This window comes from Amphiprion ocellaris, chromosome 14 (assembly GCF_022539595.1).
Source record: "Amphiprion ocellaris isolate individual 3 ecotype Okinawa chromosome 14, ASM2253959v1, whole genome shotgun sequence".
Lineage (NCBI taxonomy): Eukaryota > Metazoa > Chordata > Actinopteri > Pomacentridae > Amphiprion > Amphiprion ocellaris.
Window position 1 is genome coordinate 16,071,130 of NC_072779.1, and position 17,505 is coordinate 16,088,634.

General features: G+C 39.3%; 3 protein-coding genes across 3 annotated transcripts; 1 reads left to right on the forward strand and 2 right to left on the reverse strand.

Moving 5' to 3' along the window:
* Positions 1–747: 747 nt before the first annotated feature.
* On the forward strand, positions 748–10,950 carry dnajb13 (DnaJ heat shock protein family (Hsp40) member B13). The gene is made up of 8 exons (XM_023287342.3): positions 748–913; positions 999–1,102; positions 1,985–2,146; positions 2,235–2,383; positions 2,609–2,722; positions 4,341–4,454; positions 4,551–4,627; positions 4,880–10,950. The coding sequence occupies exons 1-8, from the start codon at positions 846–848 to the stop codon at positions 5,037–5,039; spliced, it is 948 nt and encodes a 315-aa protein (XP_023143110.2). The 5' UTR covers positions 748–845; the 3' UTR covers positions 5,040–10,950.
* Positions 4,781–6,709, reverse strand: ucp2 (uncoupling protein 2). The gene is made up of 6 exons (XM_023287345.3): positions 6,568–6,709; positions 6,203–6,419; positions 5,922–6,119; positions 5,740–5,841; positions 5,467–5,647; positions 4,781–5,307 (listed from the first exon to the last, which is right to left on the reverse strand). The coding sequence occupies exons 1-6, from the start codon at positions 6,691–6,693 to the stop codon at positions 5,196–5,198; spliced, it is 936 nt and encodes a 311-aa protein (XP_023143113.1). The 5' UTR covers positions 6,694–6,709; the 3' UTR covers positions 4,781–5,195.
* Positions 8,993–11,895, reverse strand: LOC111579854 (dicarboxylate carrier SLC25A8-like). The gene is made up of 8 exons (XM_023287359.3): positions 11,736–11,895; positions 11,376–11,507; positions 11,002–11,140; positions 10,682–10,889; positions 10,413–10,610; positions 10,183–10,284; positions 9,917–10,097; positions 8,993–9,824 (listed from the first exon to the last, which is right to left on the reverse strand). The coding sequence occupies exons 3-8, from the start codon at positions 11,125–11,127 to the stop codon at positions 9,710–9,712; spliced, it is 930 nt and encodes a 309-aa protein (XP_023143127.1). The 5' UTR covers positions 11,128–11,140; positions 11,376–11,507; positions 11,736–11,895; the 3' UTR covers positions 8,993–9,709.
* Between the last annotated feature and the right edge of the window lie 5,610 nt (positions 11,896–17,505).

The window sequence follows — 17,505 nt, forward strand, 5'->3', positions numbered from 1 at the left end:
ATTATTCTTTTATTGACAACCAGCACGGTTTTGGATCCAATGAGTCAAGCTGGTGCAGAGATTTTTTACATGTAGCCATCATCCCAGAATGTCTGCTACAGTTTTGTGTGATAAATATTAATGAGAATGGAGCTATTAGGGAATTCGTAGTCATCCTAATAAACAACCAGCAGGGCTGACATGCAAAACACATCACTCCAGGGCCCCAGATTCTAGGTTCCACAAAAGCATTTCAGAGACAAATATTGTACTTTCACTGTTTCCATTGTTTTTATTGTACAGCTTTAGTTTCTTTCAAGATGGAGATATTAAGCAATAAGGAATATAAGAAGCTGTTAGGTGGGGAAAAAAAATGCATTTGGCAAACAAATTATGTTCTTAAGATGTTCTTAATGTTTTTGCTACACTTCAAAGCATTTAAATACAGTGTATATATACTGAAAATTTTCGAAAAGTCCAATTATTACTCATTCCAAATCACCATTCTTCATCTTAAATAACTTAAGAAACTTAGTAAATCTTTTGCAATTTTTACAAGCTTTATTTAAACAAGTAGCTATACTACATCTCATATATTCATGGTGAGTCTAGACACAAATGTAGTCTGTTCGGCATTTTGTTTGATTGCTTGTAATAAAAAGTTGTATCTCTGAACACAGTAGTCAAATGTGTCTGTTTGTACCCTGGCGATTCGGTCAGTCATTTTGCAAACCTCGCGAGAGTTTACAAAGAAGCCGTTACCTTGGAAACAAAACTATACAACGGCTGCTCTGTGTTTTAGCTGCTTCGTTTTACTGACACGCTGAACTTCACTTAGATTTTTGGATTCTGTATTTAGTTCCAACATGAGCAACGATTACTACGAGACTCTGGAAATTAACAGGGATGCAACAGATGCAGATATCAAAAAGGCGTAAGTCACTTTGCAGATGTTAAAACTTGTTTTATATCAGGATTTTTGTGCTCATTGCTGCACTTTTCCTACTTTGTCTTGCTAGATATCGACGTCTTGCGTTGAAGTTTCATCCGAGCAGCAACAGAAATCCTGGAAGCAGCGAGAAATTCGTTCAGCTCGGTGAAGCCTACGATGTTCTGAGCGACCGTAAGTAGAAGAACTTTATTTTACATCAAATGTTGACGTTAGATCATTTATTTAGCTACATTAACCCAACACGAATGTTAGCAATACGTAATGACAAACTAACGTGAAAAAATTGGGTCACGCATGCGCTGATAACTCAGTAAACACATAAAACATAATAATAATAATTTTCATTTTATTATTATTATTATTATTATTATTATTATTATTATTATTACTATAGGGCTATAATTAATAGAACATAGCCTCTCATAAAAATACAGTAATTTTAATAATAAGTGCATTTTCTAGCATTACTTCATATTACATCATATCTAATTTCTTGGACATTATATATATATATATATATATATATATATATATATATATATATATATATATATATATATATATATATAGCAAAAAGTAACATGTAATGAGGTTAAAGATGAGCACATAAATACAACAGGAAATAATTATGCAGCCCTTATTTTTATTACTTATGGTTTTAATGCTGCAAAATCAGGTTATTATGGCTCAAAGCTGACTTAAAGTCAATCAAGCAAAACAAAACATATAGTTGCAGCAACATATTTGTACTGTAATGTGCAAAGAGGAAGCTGTTATAGTGCTTGAATATAGGAGAGCCTGTTTTATTAACAAATGATAAACACTGTCTAACCAAGATGTGAAAAATGAAAGCTAATTTACAGTGTTCCTGCTGTATATCTAATAAAAGGCTACAGCTGTGAGGTCAGTCTAATAACATGACTCAGTCTTTAAAAGGCGCCGTCTTTTTTCAAAATACCCAAATTTAATTCATAACTGTATTTAAAGGTAATGTTTTCTGCATAGAGACTGGTTGTATGTGTATTAAACAATGTCTATTTTTCTTCAAAACAGCTCGAAAAAAGGCAACCTACGACAAATTTGGTGAGGAGGGTCTAAAAGGTGGCATCCCACCTGAGTTTGGCAGCGGAGGGGCCTGGTCATCAAAATATGCCTACCACGGGAAACCAGATAAAACATTCAGGCAGTTTTTCGGAGGCGACAACCCGTTTGCAGGTGAGAAAATTAGCATCAAAAACAGCACAGTGAATTTCAAATTTCAAACCAGCTGCATTTAACTATCATCAGTTTTTTTTTTTGCTAGACTTCTACACAAATGATGCACCGATGCAGTTGGGAGGCCTGCAGCCAGGAGTGGTGAAGACACAGGATTCTCCAATAGAGAGAGACCTTCATTTGTCCCTGGATGACCTCTTCCACGGATGCACAAAAAAGATTAAGATATCTCGGCGGGTAAGAGCTGCTGTATGAACTGTCTTCTCTCATCCCATAGCTTCTGAGTGGTTAAATCATTCATACTTCCATTACACTGAGAACTCCTCATGGACTCTGATTCAGGCGACTCAGACTCATCTACCCAACAATGATTCACAACAGCATCCAAACGAGCACACCAAATGAAATACATTTATTCATTCTGGTCCTTAGACATTATGCACTGCCTTATTAATGTTTCAGGTTATGAATGAGGATGGAAACACATCAAGTATCAGAGACAAGATCCTGACTATAGCTGTAAAGCCTGGGTGGAAAGAAGGCACAAGAATCATTTTCTCCAAAGAGGGAGATCAGGTAAATGAAGTGCTTGCACACCATTATTTTCAATTAAGATTTAAGACAGCCCATTTCATTAAGTGTTTCAGAGGAAACTCATCAGCTGACGAGATGTTTTATTTTTATCCTTTTCTACAAAAATGTGTGACACGTCCTGAGTTCAGATTTGTGGCGCTGTCCCTGGTGCTGATTTTAGTCTTAAAGAGTTGATTTTTCTTTTCAGTAAATGTACACTCCACACACACATTCCACTGGATTTGAACCCATGGCCTTCTACTTGTGAAGCAGCTATGCTAACCGCTACTGTATGAAAGTTCATAGCTGAGCCAGTGACCTGAGAATAACTGTCATCTCACTCCTGCAGTCCTCCCCTCTACCAGCTGAGCTACCGAAGGATGTGGGAGCGATGTGACTGTTTAGCATTTGCATGGATGCAGAAATAAATTTTTAAAGTTACAAGGACTTAAACATGGCAAACAGCCACCTGGATTATTGTAAATGCGTGTTTAATGTGGGAGATTCATGACAAACTGTCTACTGTATCTATTAAACAGTTTTAAGATATGTATATATGTATACATATGTTCTTTGATAGCTCAGATGACAGATTGGAGGACTGCAGATGGACATTGAGAGTTATCCTCAGGTTGCTGGTTCAACTCCAGCTTGAAGGAGGAGCTTTTTGTATGCGTTTGTTCAGCCTGGAACGAAGTTTATAATGGCAGATATTCATGGGTCACGGGTTTAACTTTGGTTTGAAGTTTCTGCACTCAACAGTTCCACTAATGTGCGCTGTATGATGACAGTCCTCCTAAAGGTTGCTGGTTGAATTCTGTCTCAAAGAGTGCTTGTGTTCTGTGTGTTCCTACTGTATGTGTCGGTTCTGATTTGAAAGATCACTCATGCATTTATGCTCTGGCACTTGTCACCATTTACTCATGCATAAATGCCTGAGTGAGCAGATAGTTTGTGAGTTTGTCCTGACTAAACAGTCTTGTGCTGTATTTATGTGCACTCAGACAGACAGTAACTGTTTGCCCATAAAACAGTGCTTCTTTTGCCTGGTCTTCGTTTTTTTTTATGGGGCAGATAATGTTTTTTGTTGTATTTGGTAACAATGTAAACACAAATTCAACTAATTTTAACTGAATGTAATGTTAAAAATAGATTTGAACTGGGTCCATTTAAAATTTATACCATTATTCAAGTAAAGAATTGCAAAAATGAATTAGTTGTCAAGTGTTAAATTGATAACCAACTATTTTATCATCAATTTTTCAGCTTTTCTAAAGAAAAATGTTGAAATTTTCTTTATCCAGCCTTTAAATTTTGGTTATTTAGAGTTTTCCTTATTTTCCTATGACAGTAAACTGAATATCTTTGGGTTGTGGGCAAATAAATTGGTCATCCTGAATTTTGTGCTTTATTGTCCATTGAATCTGCTTCATTAGTAGGTAGCCTCAGCAGATGTTTCAAGCAGCTCACACATGTTTCTGGGATCATCGCTACACACGCCTGTTTTATTTGATGTCGTCTAATCAAATTTAGTCAAATGAAAATTTGTGCATGAAGATTTTTTTTAATCAAATTATGGATAGAAATCATCTTGCTGTTTTTTCCTGTATTTTAATTTTAGGGACCAAACAGCATCCCTGCAGATATTGTGTTCATAGTGCAACAGAAGAGTCATCCAATGTTTGTAAGACAACAAAATGACCTGATCTACAAAGTCAAGATCTCTCTGGAGATGGTGAGTTGTGTTAGGGGTTGGAATGTTGTTCATACTGAAGGATTTAGTTTACTTTGAACAAACTCTGAGTATGAAAGTTGATTCCCTTTCCCACAGGCGTTGACTGGCTTCTCTGTGGATGTGCAGACACTAGATGGCAGGCTGCTCAGGATTCCTATCAATGACGTAGTGCAGTAAGTGTTTTCCCTTGTTGGGGTGGAATACTAAACAATAATCATGTTTAATACTGGATTTAGCAATATTGTTAATTTGACATTCATCTAAAATACTAAAAGATCGGCAGAGAGGTGATGATAAAAAAAAAATCAAGCACTTTAAATCAACAGTACACTTGAATCAGGACTTTTATGGAACTCTGTTTTGATTTCAAGCATCATCATCATCAGTTACCTTCCTCCTCTCTCTGATTTGTTATAACTTATCAGCCCTACATACAAAAAAATGCTGACTGGAGAGGGAATGCCGCTGTCCCAGGATCCTTCCCAGAGAGGAGACCTCATCATCACTTTTGACATCCAGTTCCCTGAGAAGCTCTCGGCTGAGAGCAAACAGCTGATCAAACAAGCTCTAGCATTTAAAAATTGATCCCATTTACATAAATACCTGATGTCATTTCTGTCATGAAATAGAGGGATTGATACAATATGGAATACTTTGAAATATACCTTGAGAGACAATAAAAATAAAGCTAATTTTATGCAACACAGCTGTGGTACAACATCAGCCTTCTGGCTATAGTGGTTATACAGCTGTGCAGCTGTGATTCGCTGCCATCATGGCTCGTTTCAGCTGCTCATATGTGACAAACATCACCACGTTCCAGGAGCCCAGGCGTAAGAAAGATGGCATGAACCTCAAGAGAAAGAAAACAGAAGAGCATGATTTATTACAATCCATTCATAATAATAGCTGTCACTTTGTTTAAAGCTGTTTACAGCCTCCCCTATGAATATTCAATGTACTGTATATCCCCATTAATCCTTTCAATACTGTCCATGCAGTCATTTCTTACCCCTTATAAAAGGCAAGTGGTCCCTCTTGGGTCATCATAGCAGCAGCACACCTGAGGACGCTGCTGTACTGGCCAAGAGCAGAATTCATATATCTTGTCTTGACCACATCCACAGGGGATGCGATCACTGTGGTGCACAGCCCTGCACCAAAGGCCGACACAAAGTGGCAGGGCAGGTTATCTGTGGAGGACGGGCTCAGAGTTACACTCTAGGATGGAAACACTTCAGGACTATATCACACTGGGAGCATGTGCGGTGGAAGCCAGTTCTACCTGTCAGAGCTGTGGACTTAAGAAGCATATCCTTGATGAAGTCATAGGTCACCAGCTCTGTGCAGTTAACAATAGCATTACGTGCAATGTTTGGAGCGGTACCTGCATGACAGAGTTTCAGAGAAAGATTTATAATATGAAACAAAAGCATAATCCTTAAGATACACTTGAACCTGAGCTACCTTTCCACAGCCCACGAACACCCTCTTCCTTAGCAATGGTCCTGTAAGCGTCAATGGTGCTGCAGTAGCGTCTAGCATGTCCACCAGACCTGGCCTGAGCCTGGAAGCGGACTTTCACCACATCTGTGGGCTGAGCAAAAGCAACTGCCATGGCACCTGTGGTGCATCCTGCAAGCAGTCGACTGCCGATGCCAACATCTGAACCAGAGAAAAGGGAGATGTCAAGCCTGACTGGAGCAAGGCTCCATCAGCTAAATTAGAATACATTTATAGATACTCACGATCCGAGCCTTTAGTGTAGAACTGCTTAACAGAGTCATAGAGACCAATCCTGACAGAGGCGAAGCTCATCTGCCTCTGGAGTCCTGCCACCAGCCCACTGTAAAGACTCCGAGGTCCCTCTGTACGCACCATGGTAGTGATGGTGCCAAACACTCCACGATACTTCACTGCAGGGCCTGTAGCTGTAGCTGCTGAGGCTCTGGCCTCTCCTTGGATCTGTCGAGGACATAATGGAATCAGACTCGGGCTATTCTATTTACCTGCTGTGGTCTGTAGGTGCTAAAGTGTTTTAAAGATTCACATTTATCCACTGTATAAGCAATGTATATATTAAACTTTGATATTTGCACTGAGCTGTTTCTACCTGCAGCCGCACTTTGGCGGTGTCCAGGGGAAAGGTGAGCAGGTCTGCAATGCAGGCTGCAGTTCCTGCTCCCACAAACTTTATAGCTGCTGAAGGAGGCACATCTACAGGTGCAAATCCAACCATTTTCCAAAGTTATTTTGATCAGTGTAAGGATGGCTTCTTAATGAGGATAGGACACAAAGCTCCTCCAAAATCTGAAAAACAAATGATATTCCACACATATTACATCTAAAGATAAATGTATTTCAAGTTCAAGTTGCATAAGAGTCATAGCCTGCCCACCAGAAGACTACTGCTTTATTTTATGGATCTGCCTTTATTTACTTGTTCCTAACTACTAGTCACTGTACTAATGGTGCCTGCAGCTGGTGGGAGTCACAGGCTCATTTAACAACCCCATTTAGATAAAGCAACATCCTTAAGTTGAGGTTTTAGTGATGCTGAATTAAAGACAGCTGTTTGGTACATTGTGCGCCCTCTCATGCACCAAAAAAGCTTTGCAAATTCAACAGTAGCAATACACAATTTCTCACATTTTACTCCACAACCTTGTAATTAATAACTTTCGTGAGCAAACCTTACCTTGCTTGGAGCACTTTAGGACAGAAACATTAGAGACCAGGATTCTCTAAAGGTGTCTCTTTGGCTGAATTTTGTCCCAGCAATGAATTGGTTTCCTTGTTTTTCCATAGAAGATTTTTCAAAAGGGAAGAGCCTTAAAATCATACTCCTGAAAAACAGAAAACGGCTCAAAAACACCATAGCAATGTAACACAGCTTGAAAACAATTATTTCAATATTCCAAGAAAGTCATATGAAACATTTTGATTGTACCGTAACTTGATATGTGAAAGCTGAAATGCCTCTCGGCGTAAATATCCAAATGAACCGCTGGATCTGGAGCGATAAATGGGCAGCATGCAGTACTGTGAGGAACAGAGCCTCTCTTTAAATAATGCCATGATGCTGTTACATCATGGCATGTGTTACTGGTGGGGCTCCTCCCCAGTCATATCTATGGAGGCTGCCTACTGGTCAGACAGACAGACTATAAATGTCTTTTGTGACAAACAGGCTGTGGTTGTACTTGTCTCATGCACACATTTGTTTGTCTTAATGGCTTCATAATTCAAAGTTTCACCTTTATTGTGTCCCCACACCAACAGCAATAGCAGAATTATTAAACTGCTTTGTTTTGTAAAAATAAAATGTTTCATCTATAAATCAGAATATTCCAACTTGCTGAAATTAACTTCATTAAGTCAGTTGTTTGTTTAGAGGCCTGTACAGTATTGTCAGGCTTTTAGAGTAGATGCTGAGTCATGATGAAAACACAAGAACACACAGTACATTGCATGCTAAATGAGAGCCATATGTTCAGGCGGTTCATGGTCTCACCACATTTTTGTTTAAACGTGTTCCATGGCTTGTTGTTCCTGCACCCATTAGGTGTTAAACCAAAGCATACTGTTAATTCTGTGAAGCAGACAGAAGCACCAAGTTTTAGTTTTTATTTTCAATACATCTTTTTGCAAACAAAATTCACACGGTATTATGTATCTGAATAGTGAAATTTGTAAGCAAATATGTTCCCTTCATAGGATTATACAAAGTAATGCTCCATTGTATTAGCGACTACAGCTTGGTACATATGAGGAAGAGTTGTCATAGTTGTTGAAATGTATGGACTGTAAAGTTGTAACCTCGGGTACATGTTGTTCTATAGATGTAGCTGTACAATGGTGCTGTGTTTCTATTTGTGTCTGACCCAGTTGTAAAACTTCCCGCAACAAAAGCAGGTGCAAATTTTCCAAGACCCTTGAAACAAAACAGCATTTATTCAGAAGTACAGTCTTTAGGGGTTTAATTAGTGATCGGAGAGTCAGGTAATATGTCTGCATAATCCAGTCATGTAAATGATCAAGTACAAAAACAAAATAATCATTAAGTCATGCATTCATTCATTCATTCATACAGGTGACAGGAGAGTTTGTTGTTTTTTTATTTGGAATCTAATAGTCAGTATAATCTCTGTCAGTATCATAGACTGGAGACACTCATCGAGCCTGAAGTATAAGATGTGAAATATATTCTATTACGGTGTCCTAAGACTTTCAAATGCTGATTTCTGCCACAACAAAACTTAAAAATTGAATACGTAAATCTCATGATGTGAATCACAATATTTAAACTGCATTTAAGATTAGATAAGATGAGATAAGAACTTTATTAATCCCAAAGGAAATTCTTGTGCCAGGTATCGCTAAAAAAACAAAAATCGCAAACCATAAGAAATGTAGTGCCTAACGGCAAAAAGCAAAATATATAAGTACAATACATTACTGAAATGAAATATTTCATCATTTTATATATTAACACACCTATCAAAGCTTCGTTTAAACAGAATGACAGACAAAAGGGGAAAAGATTATCACTTTATTAATTAACTTTGACATTGTTTTCATTGTGCGTGACGTGACTCATCGACCAGCAATAAATCATACAGTTGCTAACAAGAAATATTTACATTTAACTATAAATCCCTGACTAAGTACCACAAACAATGGTGAACAGTGTAAACAATCCACAATACAGACAACAATGTAAAAGACAATAAAATGGTCACTGTTTAGCTCACAAACTTGCCTTTGCTTTCATGGGAAACCCACAATAACTTAAATATTACACCTCCACCATAACATTAATAATGCGATCTTTCAGTTCATCCTCTTAAAGGTCAAAGTCCATCTTCAGACAGCTGATCAAGGTTTCAGTGTAGAGACGAGATAAAAATCTTGATTAATATATCACAGCCATCTTTTACACCTCAATGAGCTTCTTTGTAATGGAAGCACTGACCATCACATTTCATAAAATGTCTCTTTAAACTCCAATCCTTGAATCTTTCTGGTATTGCAACGATGCCCCAGAAGTGTCTCTGACGCAAGTCCGTATTACATAAAGTCCACCTCTGAGCCATGTCAGTAATGCGACCATTGGCCCTGAAAGCATTTGGCGCTCTCCTTTGGGCCTCCTACAGGTCTCCTTTCCCAACCCTCAGTCACCACTGCATCATGGTGTTTGTTGGACCATTGTGTCTGAACAGCCCTGATTAACAAAAAAGTCCAACAAGCTGCGGTCAAAATGGTGACTCCCAGTACTGCTGTGCTCTGGTCATACCTCTTTTAATTTGTTCATAAGTCACAAACATCACAATGTTCCAGGAGCCCAGTCGCAGGAAGGAAGGCATGAACCTAAAGGAAGCAAAGGAAAGATAGTTAAAGAAGTGTCCCAAAGATTTTTTTTCAATGCTGTTTGCTTCACTGACACATTAATGTGTGTTTACCCTTTGTAGAAGGCTGTAGGTCCTTCATTCTTCAGCATTGTGAGAGCACAGTTGACTGCACTGCTGTACTGACCAGTTCCTGAGTTCATGAACCGTGTTTTCACCACGTCCACTGGAGATGCCACCACTGTTGTGCAGAAACCTGCACCGAAGCCAGCTGTGAAATGACACGGCAGGTTGTCTGTGGGAGAGTAGAGGCAAAGTCACAACCTGGAACAGTATTTGATGGTTTGTATTTTGAATGGATATGTAAGAAAGTTTCTCACCTGTCATTAGATCGTACTTCAGAATGAGTTCTTTGATCATGTCATAGGTCACCAGCTCTGCACAGTTCACAATGGCGTTACGGGTGATGTTTGGACCTGTACCTGCATGACGGAGTTAGGAAGAAAGATTTGTCATCTGCCTGGATGAATATAGAAGATAGTTGCTTCAAATCAGTGGAAGGTATTCTCATGCTTAATTGACATTTGAAGCCAACAAGTGTGGCAAGTACCTTTCCAAAGGCCCCGCACGCCCTCATCTCTGGCGATTGTCTTGTAGGCTTCCAGAGTGCTGTTGTATCTCCTCCCACCGTCAGCCAGTCGGACCTGGGCTTGGAAACGCACCTTCACCACGTCTGTTGGTTGCGCGAAAGCCACAGCCATGGCCCCAGTGGTGCAGCCCGCCATGAGGCGAGTCACAATCCCAGCACCTGTGCAGCATGTATGTTAGTCACAATGAAACGTCCATATTCATGAAGCACAAGGGGGACCTGATACTCACTCTCCGTTCCGCGAGTGTAGAATTGCTTCATGGAATCATAAAGGCCGATTCGGACGGAGGCGAAGCTCATTTGCCTCTGGAGTCCTGCCACCAGGCCGTTGTAGAGACTCCTGGGCCCTTCGGTGCGCACCATGGTGGTGATGGTGCCAAACACCCCCCGATACTTCACTGCACCGACCCCTTCAGCTTTCTGAGACTCTCCTTGAATCTGAACCATAGAATGACATCAAAGGACTCTTAGCAGCACATTAATAAAGGCTTTAATCAGACATATCAGGAGCAAAATGTGTAAAGCCTTTCTACAACACTGTGAGTCTCACCTGTAGTCTGACTTTGGCAGTATCTAGTGGAAAGGTGACGAGGTCAGCAATGCAGGCGGCGGTGCCTGCTCCGAAGAACTTGACTGCCGCAGAGGGCACCATGTCTTTAGATTTCATGCCAACCATTTCAAAGCCTTGACTGATGACAAACATTGAAAGAATTGCTCTTAATGATATTTTTCCATAACTGTATATTAGACGACACACAGAAAACACGCCACAGATTATCAACTAACTGAAGAGAGACACGTGAAAAAGAACTTTAGATTTTCTCACAGTGAATATAACATTTTGCATGTAACAAAAACTGAGTGTAAGTAATATTTAGTTTATTGAGTGAATTAGTCATATTTAATGCTAAAAGTCGTGCATACCTGTGAGTGAAGATAAAAACAAGCTTCAGGTTTTCTCCAGCAGCAGACTAGTCTTTGCAAGTGGTTCTGTCGTGGAAATGCCTGGGGCCGTAAACTTTCTTTGAAATGAGCAGGTCAGCATACCACCACTCACTGAAAAACAAGCATTCATCACTCACTTGTGAATTATGGAGACTTTTAGATTCATGATAACTGAGTGATACATTACAGTATAGTGCCGGTATAAAGCACATTAATGTGTATGTTTTCAACCTTTAATATGTACATTTTACATTTTATTTCACTACCTCTGACATTAAGTCTGAACCCATAAAAAACAAATTAAAAAAAAAAAGCTGATGTCCAGTTATACAAGTTTACCTCAATAGGTTTCCACAAGGTTATAATCCAGCAAAGAGGTAGAAAAATTTACAATCCTTTCAGGTACTTAGTCCCTTCAGTGTCCTTGTCTCGTGCCTCATGCTGTGTGCTCACTGTTCCCATGCGGAAGAAGCAGCTCAATTTATAGTCACCTTTCACACAGTGGGCAACCAAGTTGTACACACCTGTTATGGGAATCTCATGTTTACCAGTCTGTGACACACAGCCGGATATCTGAGCACTTGTTGATCTGCTCCTAATGGCATCATAACAGCAGCCTGGTATGGATCATACGAGCACGTAAACATTTTATATGTTTTCACGTTATTTTGCACTTATTTTACAGTAAAATGTACTTGTTGACAATATTAGAACTATATTAAAGTCAAGAATTAATTACAGAAGTTGCAGTGTTGCCTTAATGTGCCAAAATAGCAGCTCATATTACAGAACTGACGTCACAGAGCGCATCGAATTTTTCTATTGGTTGATATATGCAGCCAATCAGAGGGAGAGGCCTGTCTGGATTCTCAGAGTGTTTCTATTGGGCACTTGACTGGCTGAAAATTGTTCTCTGCTGGATAACATTTGCACCACATCCTCCTCTAAGTGTTAATGTTCCACAACAAAATTCAAAAGCACTTCAGGAGTTTGAGGAATTCCCTCTTCCCTCCTCCCTGCTAGTAATAAAGGTAACGGAACGTTCCGAGTTAAGGAACCGCCGTGCTGCTCAGCCAATCCATACGATGGACAAGAGTGGGTGGGAGCACACAGCATCTGAATGCAATCATTCAAGCTCTGTCAATTCAGCAGCACCCAACAAGGGGACAGGATGTCAAATGGAAAGTGTTAGAGAGGGAAGACACTTAGTAGGTAGAGTGTTGGAGTTGTGTATGTGCATTCCTCCACATGCGTGACTTTCCACTGCAGCTCCAGGTCACTGTCCCTGGAAGCTTACGTCACGTCGTACAGTTGACTATGCAAAAACTTCTCCTCCACGTGTCTAGAGTTTCAGCTGCTGGTACATGTGCCGGGCTGTTGTTCTAGTCCTAAGACCTCACTGCTACTTCTAACATAAACACATACTGCTACCTTTTCTGTTTGATTTGAAGATATTACTGTGTAGTAATATTTCATACTCCATGTGACAAGTTTCCAAAACCCCATGAAACTCTTGTTAACAAGGAAAAAGTCTGTCTTCTGAAAATGTACTACATCTGCACATTTTTTTGGTATTTTACATACTTTACCGTTCAAAAGTTTTGGGTCACTTAGAAATGTCCTTATTTATGAAAGAAAAGCTGTTTTTTTCAATGAAGATAATATTAAATGAACCAGAAATACAGTCTAGACATTGTTAATGTGGTAAATGACTATTCTAGCTGGAAACAGATGATTTTTAATGGAATATCTACATAGAGGTACAGAGGAACATTTCCAGCAACCATCACTCCTGTGTTCTAATGCTACATTGTGTTAGCTAATGGTGTTGAAAGGCTAATTGATGATTAGAAAGCCCTTGTGCAGTTATGTTAGCACATGAATAAAAGCGCGAGTTTTCCTGGAAAACATGAAATTGACTGGGAGACCTCAAACTTTTGAATGGTAGTGTATATATTAGCTATAAAAATTCTCTCTTGAATAAAGCACACAGTAGGAAATAGTTAAATGATCCATTTTTGGTGTATTTCAGATGCATTTAATTAAAGTGGGAGCCCCTTTCACCACCTGCTTTCTGCAGCTGGCACTAAAAACAGTTTCCTGAGAACGCAGCGTCAGTAACCTTTGAGAGCACACTCAGACCAGTAAACATCTTACTGGTCCGGCTTCAACCAGTCAGCAGTGACCTCCCCAGCAGCCTGCTGAAAATGAAACTCAGCAGGCTGACTCCCGTCACCACTCTGCTCTCTTGCACTGTGAATACCACGAACCTTCAATCAGTGCTGTGAAAGATATAATCTCCATTACACTATAAATACTGAGCATCTCACCAGAAATAGAGCCAGTCGCTGCATCACCTAAAGGTTAGTGGAGCATAGTGGAATCTCCAAACAAGTCTGCTTTCTTCAGATTCATTCACCTGTGAACTTAGATTGTCTTTATTTTGTTTCGCCAAATCATTGAATAAGAGAAGATTAACAAATCTCTCTGAGTTTGGTTGTTATTTTGCTTTTTTTTTTTTAATTTAGAAAATACGGCAAAAAAAAAAAAAATCAGAACATTGTGTGCCTGACTCAACAAGTGTTTTTCCAGCCTCATCAAATGCTTTCAAAATTCATTTTGACATACAGTATTTCACAGGACACAAGCAGAAAGATATTTCACCAAGACAACCAATGGCCCAACATACCAGGAATGACTCAGCAGTGTGCTAATTGTTCATACTTAGTTTTGGTTGGCCTTGTTGATCTCAAAGCTTAGTTTTTATTTCAGCTTTTATTAGAAGAAACAGAGAACAGATCTGGATGGTGGCTTGCAAATGAAAACAACTGTTCAGTTCTAAATGTTTTCAGGATTATTCTCAGGTCAATGATTGACATCTAAAGTTGAAAGGAAAATTTTGTGTATACAGAATACAATAGAAGATCGTACACCCCTCAGCAAAATCATGTAAATCTAATGTGCTTCAGCATTGTTCACTTGTCAAAATAACAATATTTCTAAGAAGCAAAGTATTTTCTCTAGTGAATCATCAAAAACAAATATTTTGTAAAGACTGTATTGAATATACAGACCCCAAAGTAGACAATACAGTCCAGATATGCACATTCATTTTTCTATATACCCTAGCAATTGTGCTGCAGTATTAAATCACACCACACACAAATTAGATAATATTTTGCTTGCTTTTTGTTTTCTGCAGTGGTGGACGTATGTTGAGGTGGAAAATTAAAATGGCAAACATATATCCTTGACTGCTGCTCCTGTCTGTCAGGAGAAAAATCCACATGAATGGTTGATGCTTTGATGTGTCATTTGAATCCAACTAGGTCGGTTCAGATTTAGCTGCTCCTTCATGCCAGTGTGCCACAGCGTGTAACTTCAACATGACATTGAACATTAATGTTTGTTCTGTTTTTGAGCATATTCTACTTACTTTGTAACTCCAGCAGAGCTCTGGTTTGTATTTCCATGAGTAGCTTGACATTTTCAGAATTTACTGCAGTGGCTCCCATGGTCCTGTGCTGCTTTGTTAAAACTGACACCAACACAGGACAGAATATTTCCGAAGTTGTTCTTTTATTTCAGCATATTGCATGTAGACTGTTGGATTTCAGAGGTTCCCCTACTGTGATGTCCTGATGTCTTCTATTTTTGTACATTTGTCTCATTTAAATTTTCCAGATCATCAAAGTAACATTTATATTTATTTGATAATTAGGTGATTTTCAAGCACGAACTGCCCTTCTAAAGTCTTGCCAAAGGTCCACACTTTGTGCCACTAAACACCTACATTTTGTTCTTTTTGCGCCACTCAGAGGTGGACATGCTTGTGTGTTTTGGGTCTTTGCCATGCTGCATAATCCATATGCGCTTGAGTTTTAGGTCATTCACTTGGGTGGATATTCTCAAGGAGGATTTTCTGATGGAGAGCAGAATTCATGGCTCCATTAATTATGACAAGTCGTCCAGGTCCTGTGGAAGCAAAGCAGCCCCAAACCATCACACTATCACCATCATATCATGTTTCACTGTTGCTATCGTGTTCTTCTTGTGAAATGCAGTATTATCTTTACACCAGATGTAACGGGACTCATGTCTTCAAAAGTCACAAAAAGTCTTGGGGCTCATCTAGATATTTCTTTGCCAATAGCAGACAAGTCTTTATGTTATTTTTGCTTGGTAACAGTTTGCACCTTGCAACTGTCCCATGGATCCATTTTCTCCCAGTGTCTTACTTATTGTAGAATCATATAGACAGACCTTAACTGAGGCCAGTGAGGTCTGCAGTTCTTTGGATGTTCGTCTGGGTTCGTTTGTGACCTCCTGGATTAGATGTTGATGTTCTTGGAGGAAATGTTGGTCGCTGGTCCACTACTGGGAAGGTTAACCACTGTTCCATGTTTTTCCATTTGTGGATAATGTCTCTCACTGTGTAACTCTTTCCAGACTAATTAATATACATGACTTTGTTTCACATCTGATTTTGAATCTCTTTAGACCTTGGCATCATGTGCTGCTTTTTGAGACCCTTTAGCAATTTCACAATGCCAGGCAGGCTGTATTTAGTGATATTTAGGCTCAGTAAGCCTGGCAGTAATCATATGTGAGTGTGGACGGTGAAACTGAAGCTAAATGCCAAATGAATTTGGTCATTTGGCATTTAGGGGGCTACTTCATTTTTCACATAGGGTAAAATGGGCTGGACAGCATTTTTCCTGTAATAAATGAAATCATCATTTAAAAACTGCATTTTTTGTTTTCTTTACTTTAAAATTAGTTTGAAGACCTGAAACATTTGTGTGTGACAAATATGCAGAAATAGAAGATTTCTGTAGGGGGCAAATACTTTTTCACAGCACTGTATGTATCTTTGCAGGTCGTCATATGCAGTAGGATCAACTGCAGGGTGGTGACTGACTAAAAACCAGTCAAAACAAAATTACAGCAGTAATCAGGAGGTATACAACGAGCCATAGTATCACTGATCAGAGCTGCAGTGGTCGTCCTCCTACAAAAATTACACCATGGACCGTGTGCAACTTGCACAATTCTGAAAAACAGACAAGCAGGTGCTTCAAATGAGACACGGCGGTTATAAATGGAAATCAGAGTTTGCGTCACAGCTCAGACAGTGTGAAGGACATTGCATAACATCAGCTCTGTGGATGGTGTCCAAGAAAAAAAGCCTTGTTTGCTTTTTGGGACAGGGTCCAGTATGTATGGTGTGAACCACAATGAATGCATAGTCCCGACACTGTAGCACAGACGTGAAAGCGGAATGATATGAGGCTATGGGAGTACAAAAGGTGTTGGGAAGGTGACATTTAAAGATGATGCTATAAATGTCCGTGGATACACCAACGTAACCATTGACAAGATGACTCCCCGTCTGCAGAAGCTTGGCAGACGAAGAATATTCCAGCATCATTACCATACACCGACTAAGGAGCAGCTGAAAAACTAGCAGACAATTTCTCCAGAAAGTTAAATAATGAAATGTGGGATTATAATACAAATGAATTAACATATGAAGAAGAAGAAGACCAAATTTATTGCACATAATAGAAAAGGTTTCAAAAGCCTGGAAAACATACAACTAAGAAAGCATAATTTTTCAACAAAATTATGAATTGGGGGAACAATAATAGTCTGAAAAGTCAATCTGGTCCAGTGTTTGGGTGAAAAGCCTGCTTTACTGTGGTGGTTATAACTGAATAAAGATGATGATCGCCTTATCACAAGGATCACTTTTGACTTTTGAATTAAAGGGGAAAAAAGCAACATAAAGTGCCTTGTTGTGCCACCATGTGCTGCCAGAAAAGCTTCAGTGCATTTAGACAGTGATTCTCCAAATCTCTGAACTGCTGCTGGAGGGATAAACATCCTTCGTCCAGATTATTGCATCATTTGGTCTTTTGATGATGGCGGTGGAGTGCCTTGTCTAACTTGCCAGTCTAAGATGTGAAGACCCTAGAATCTGATTCATTAATCAAACCATTGCCTTCCATACTATGCTAGTATACTAGCCCTTGGATCCTCTCGCTGGGGTCAAGGGTTCAGATGTTTCCTTCACTTTGTCACCCATCAGTATTTGAGCCACTTTGTT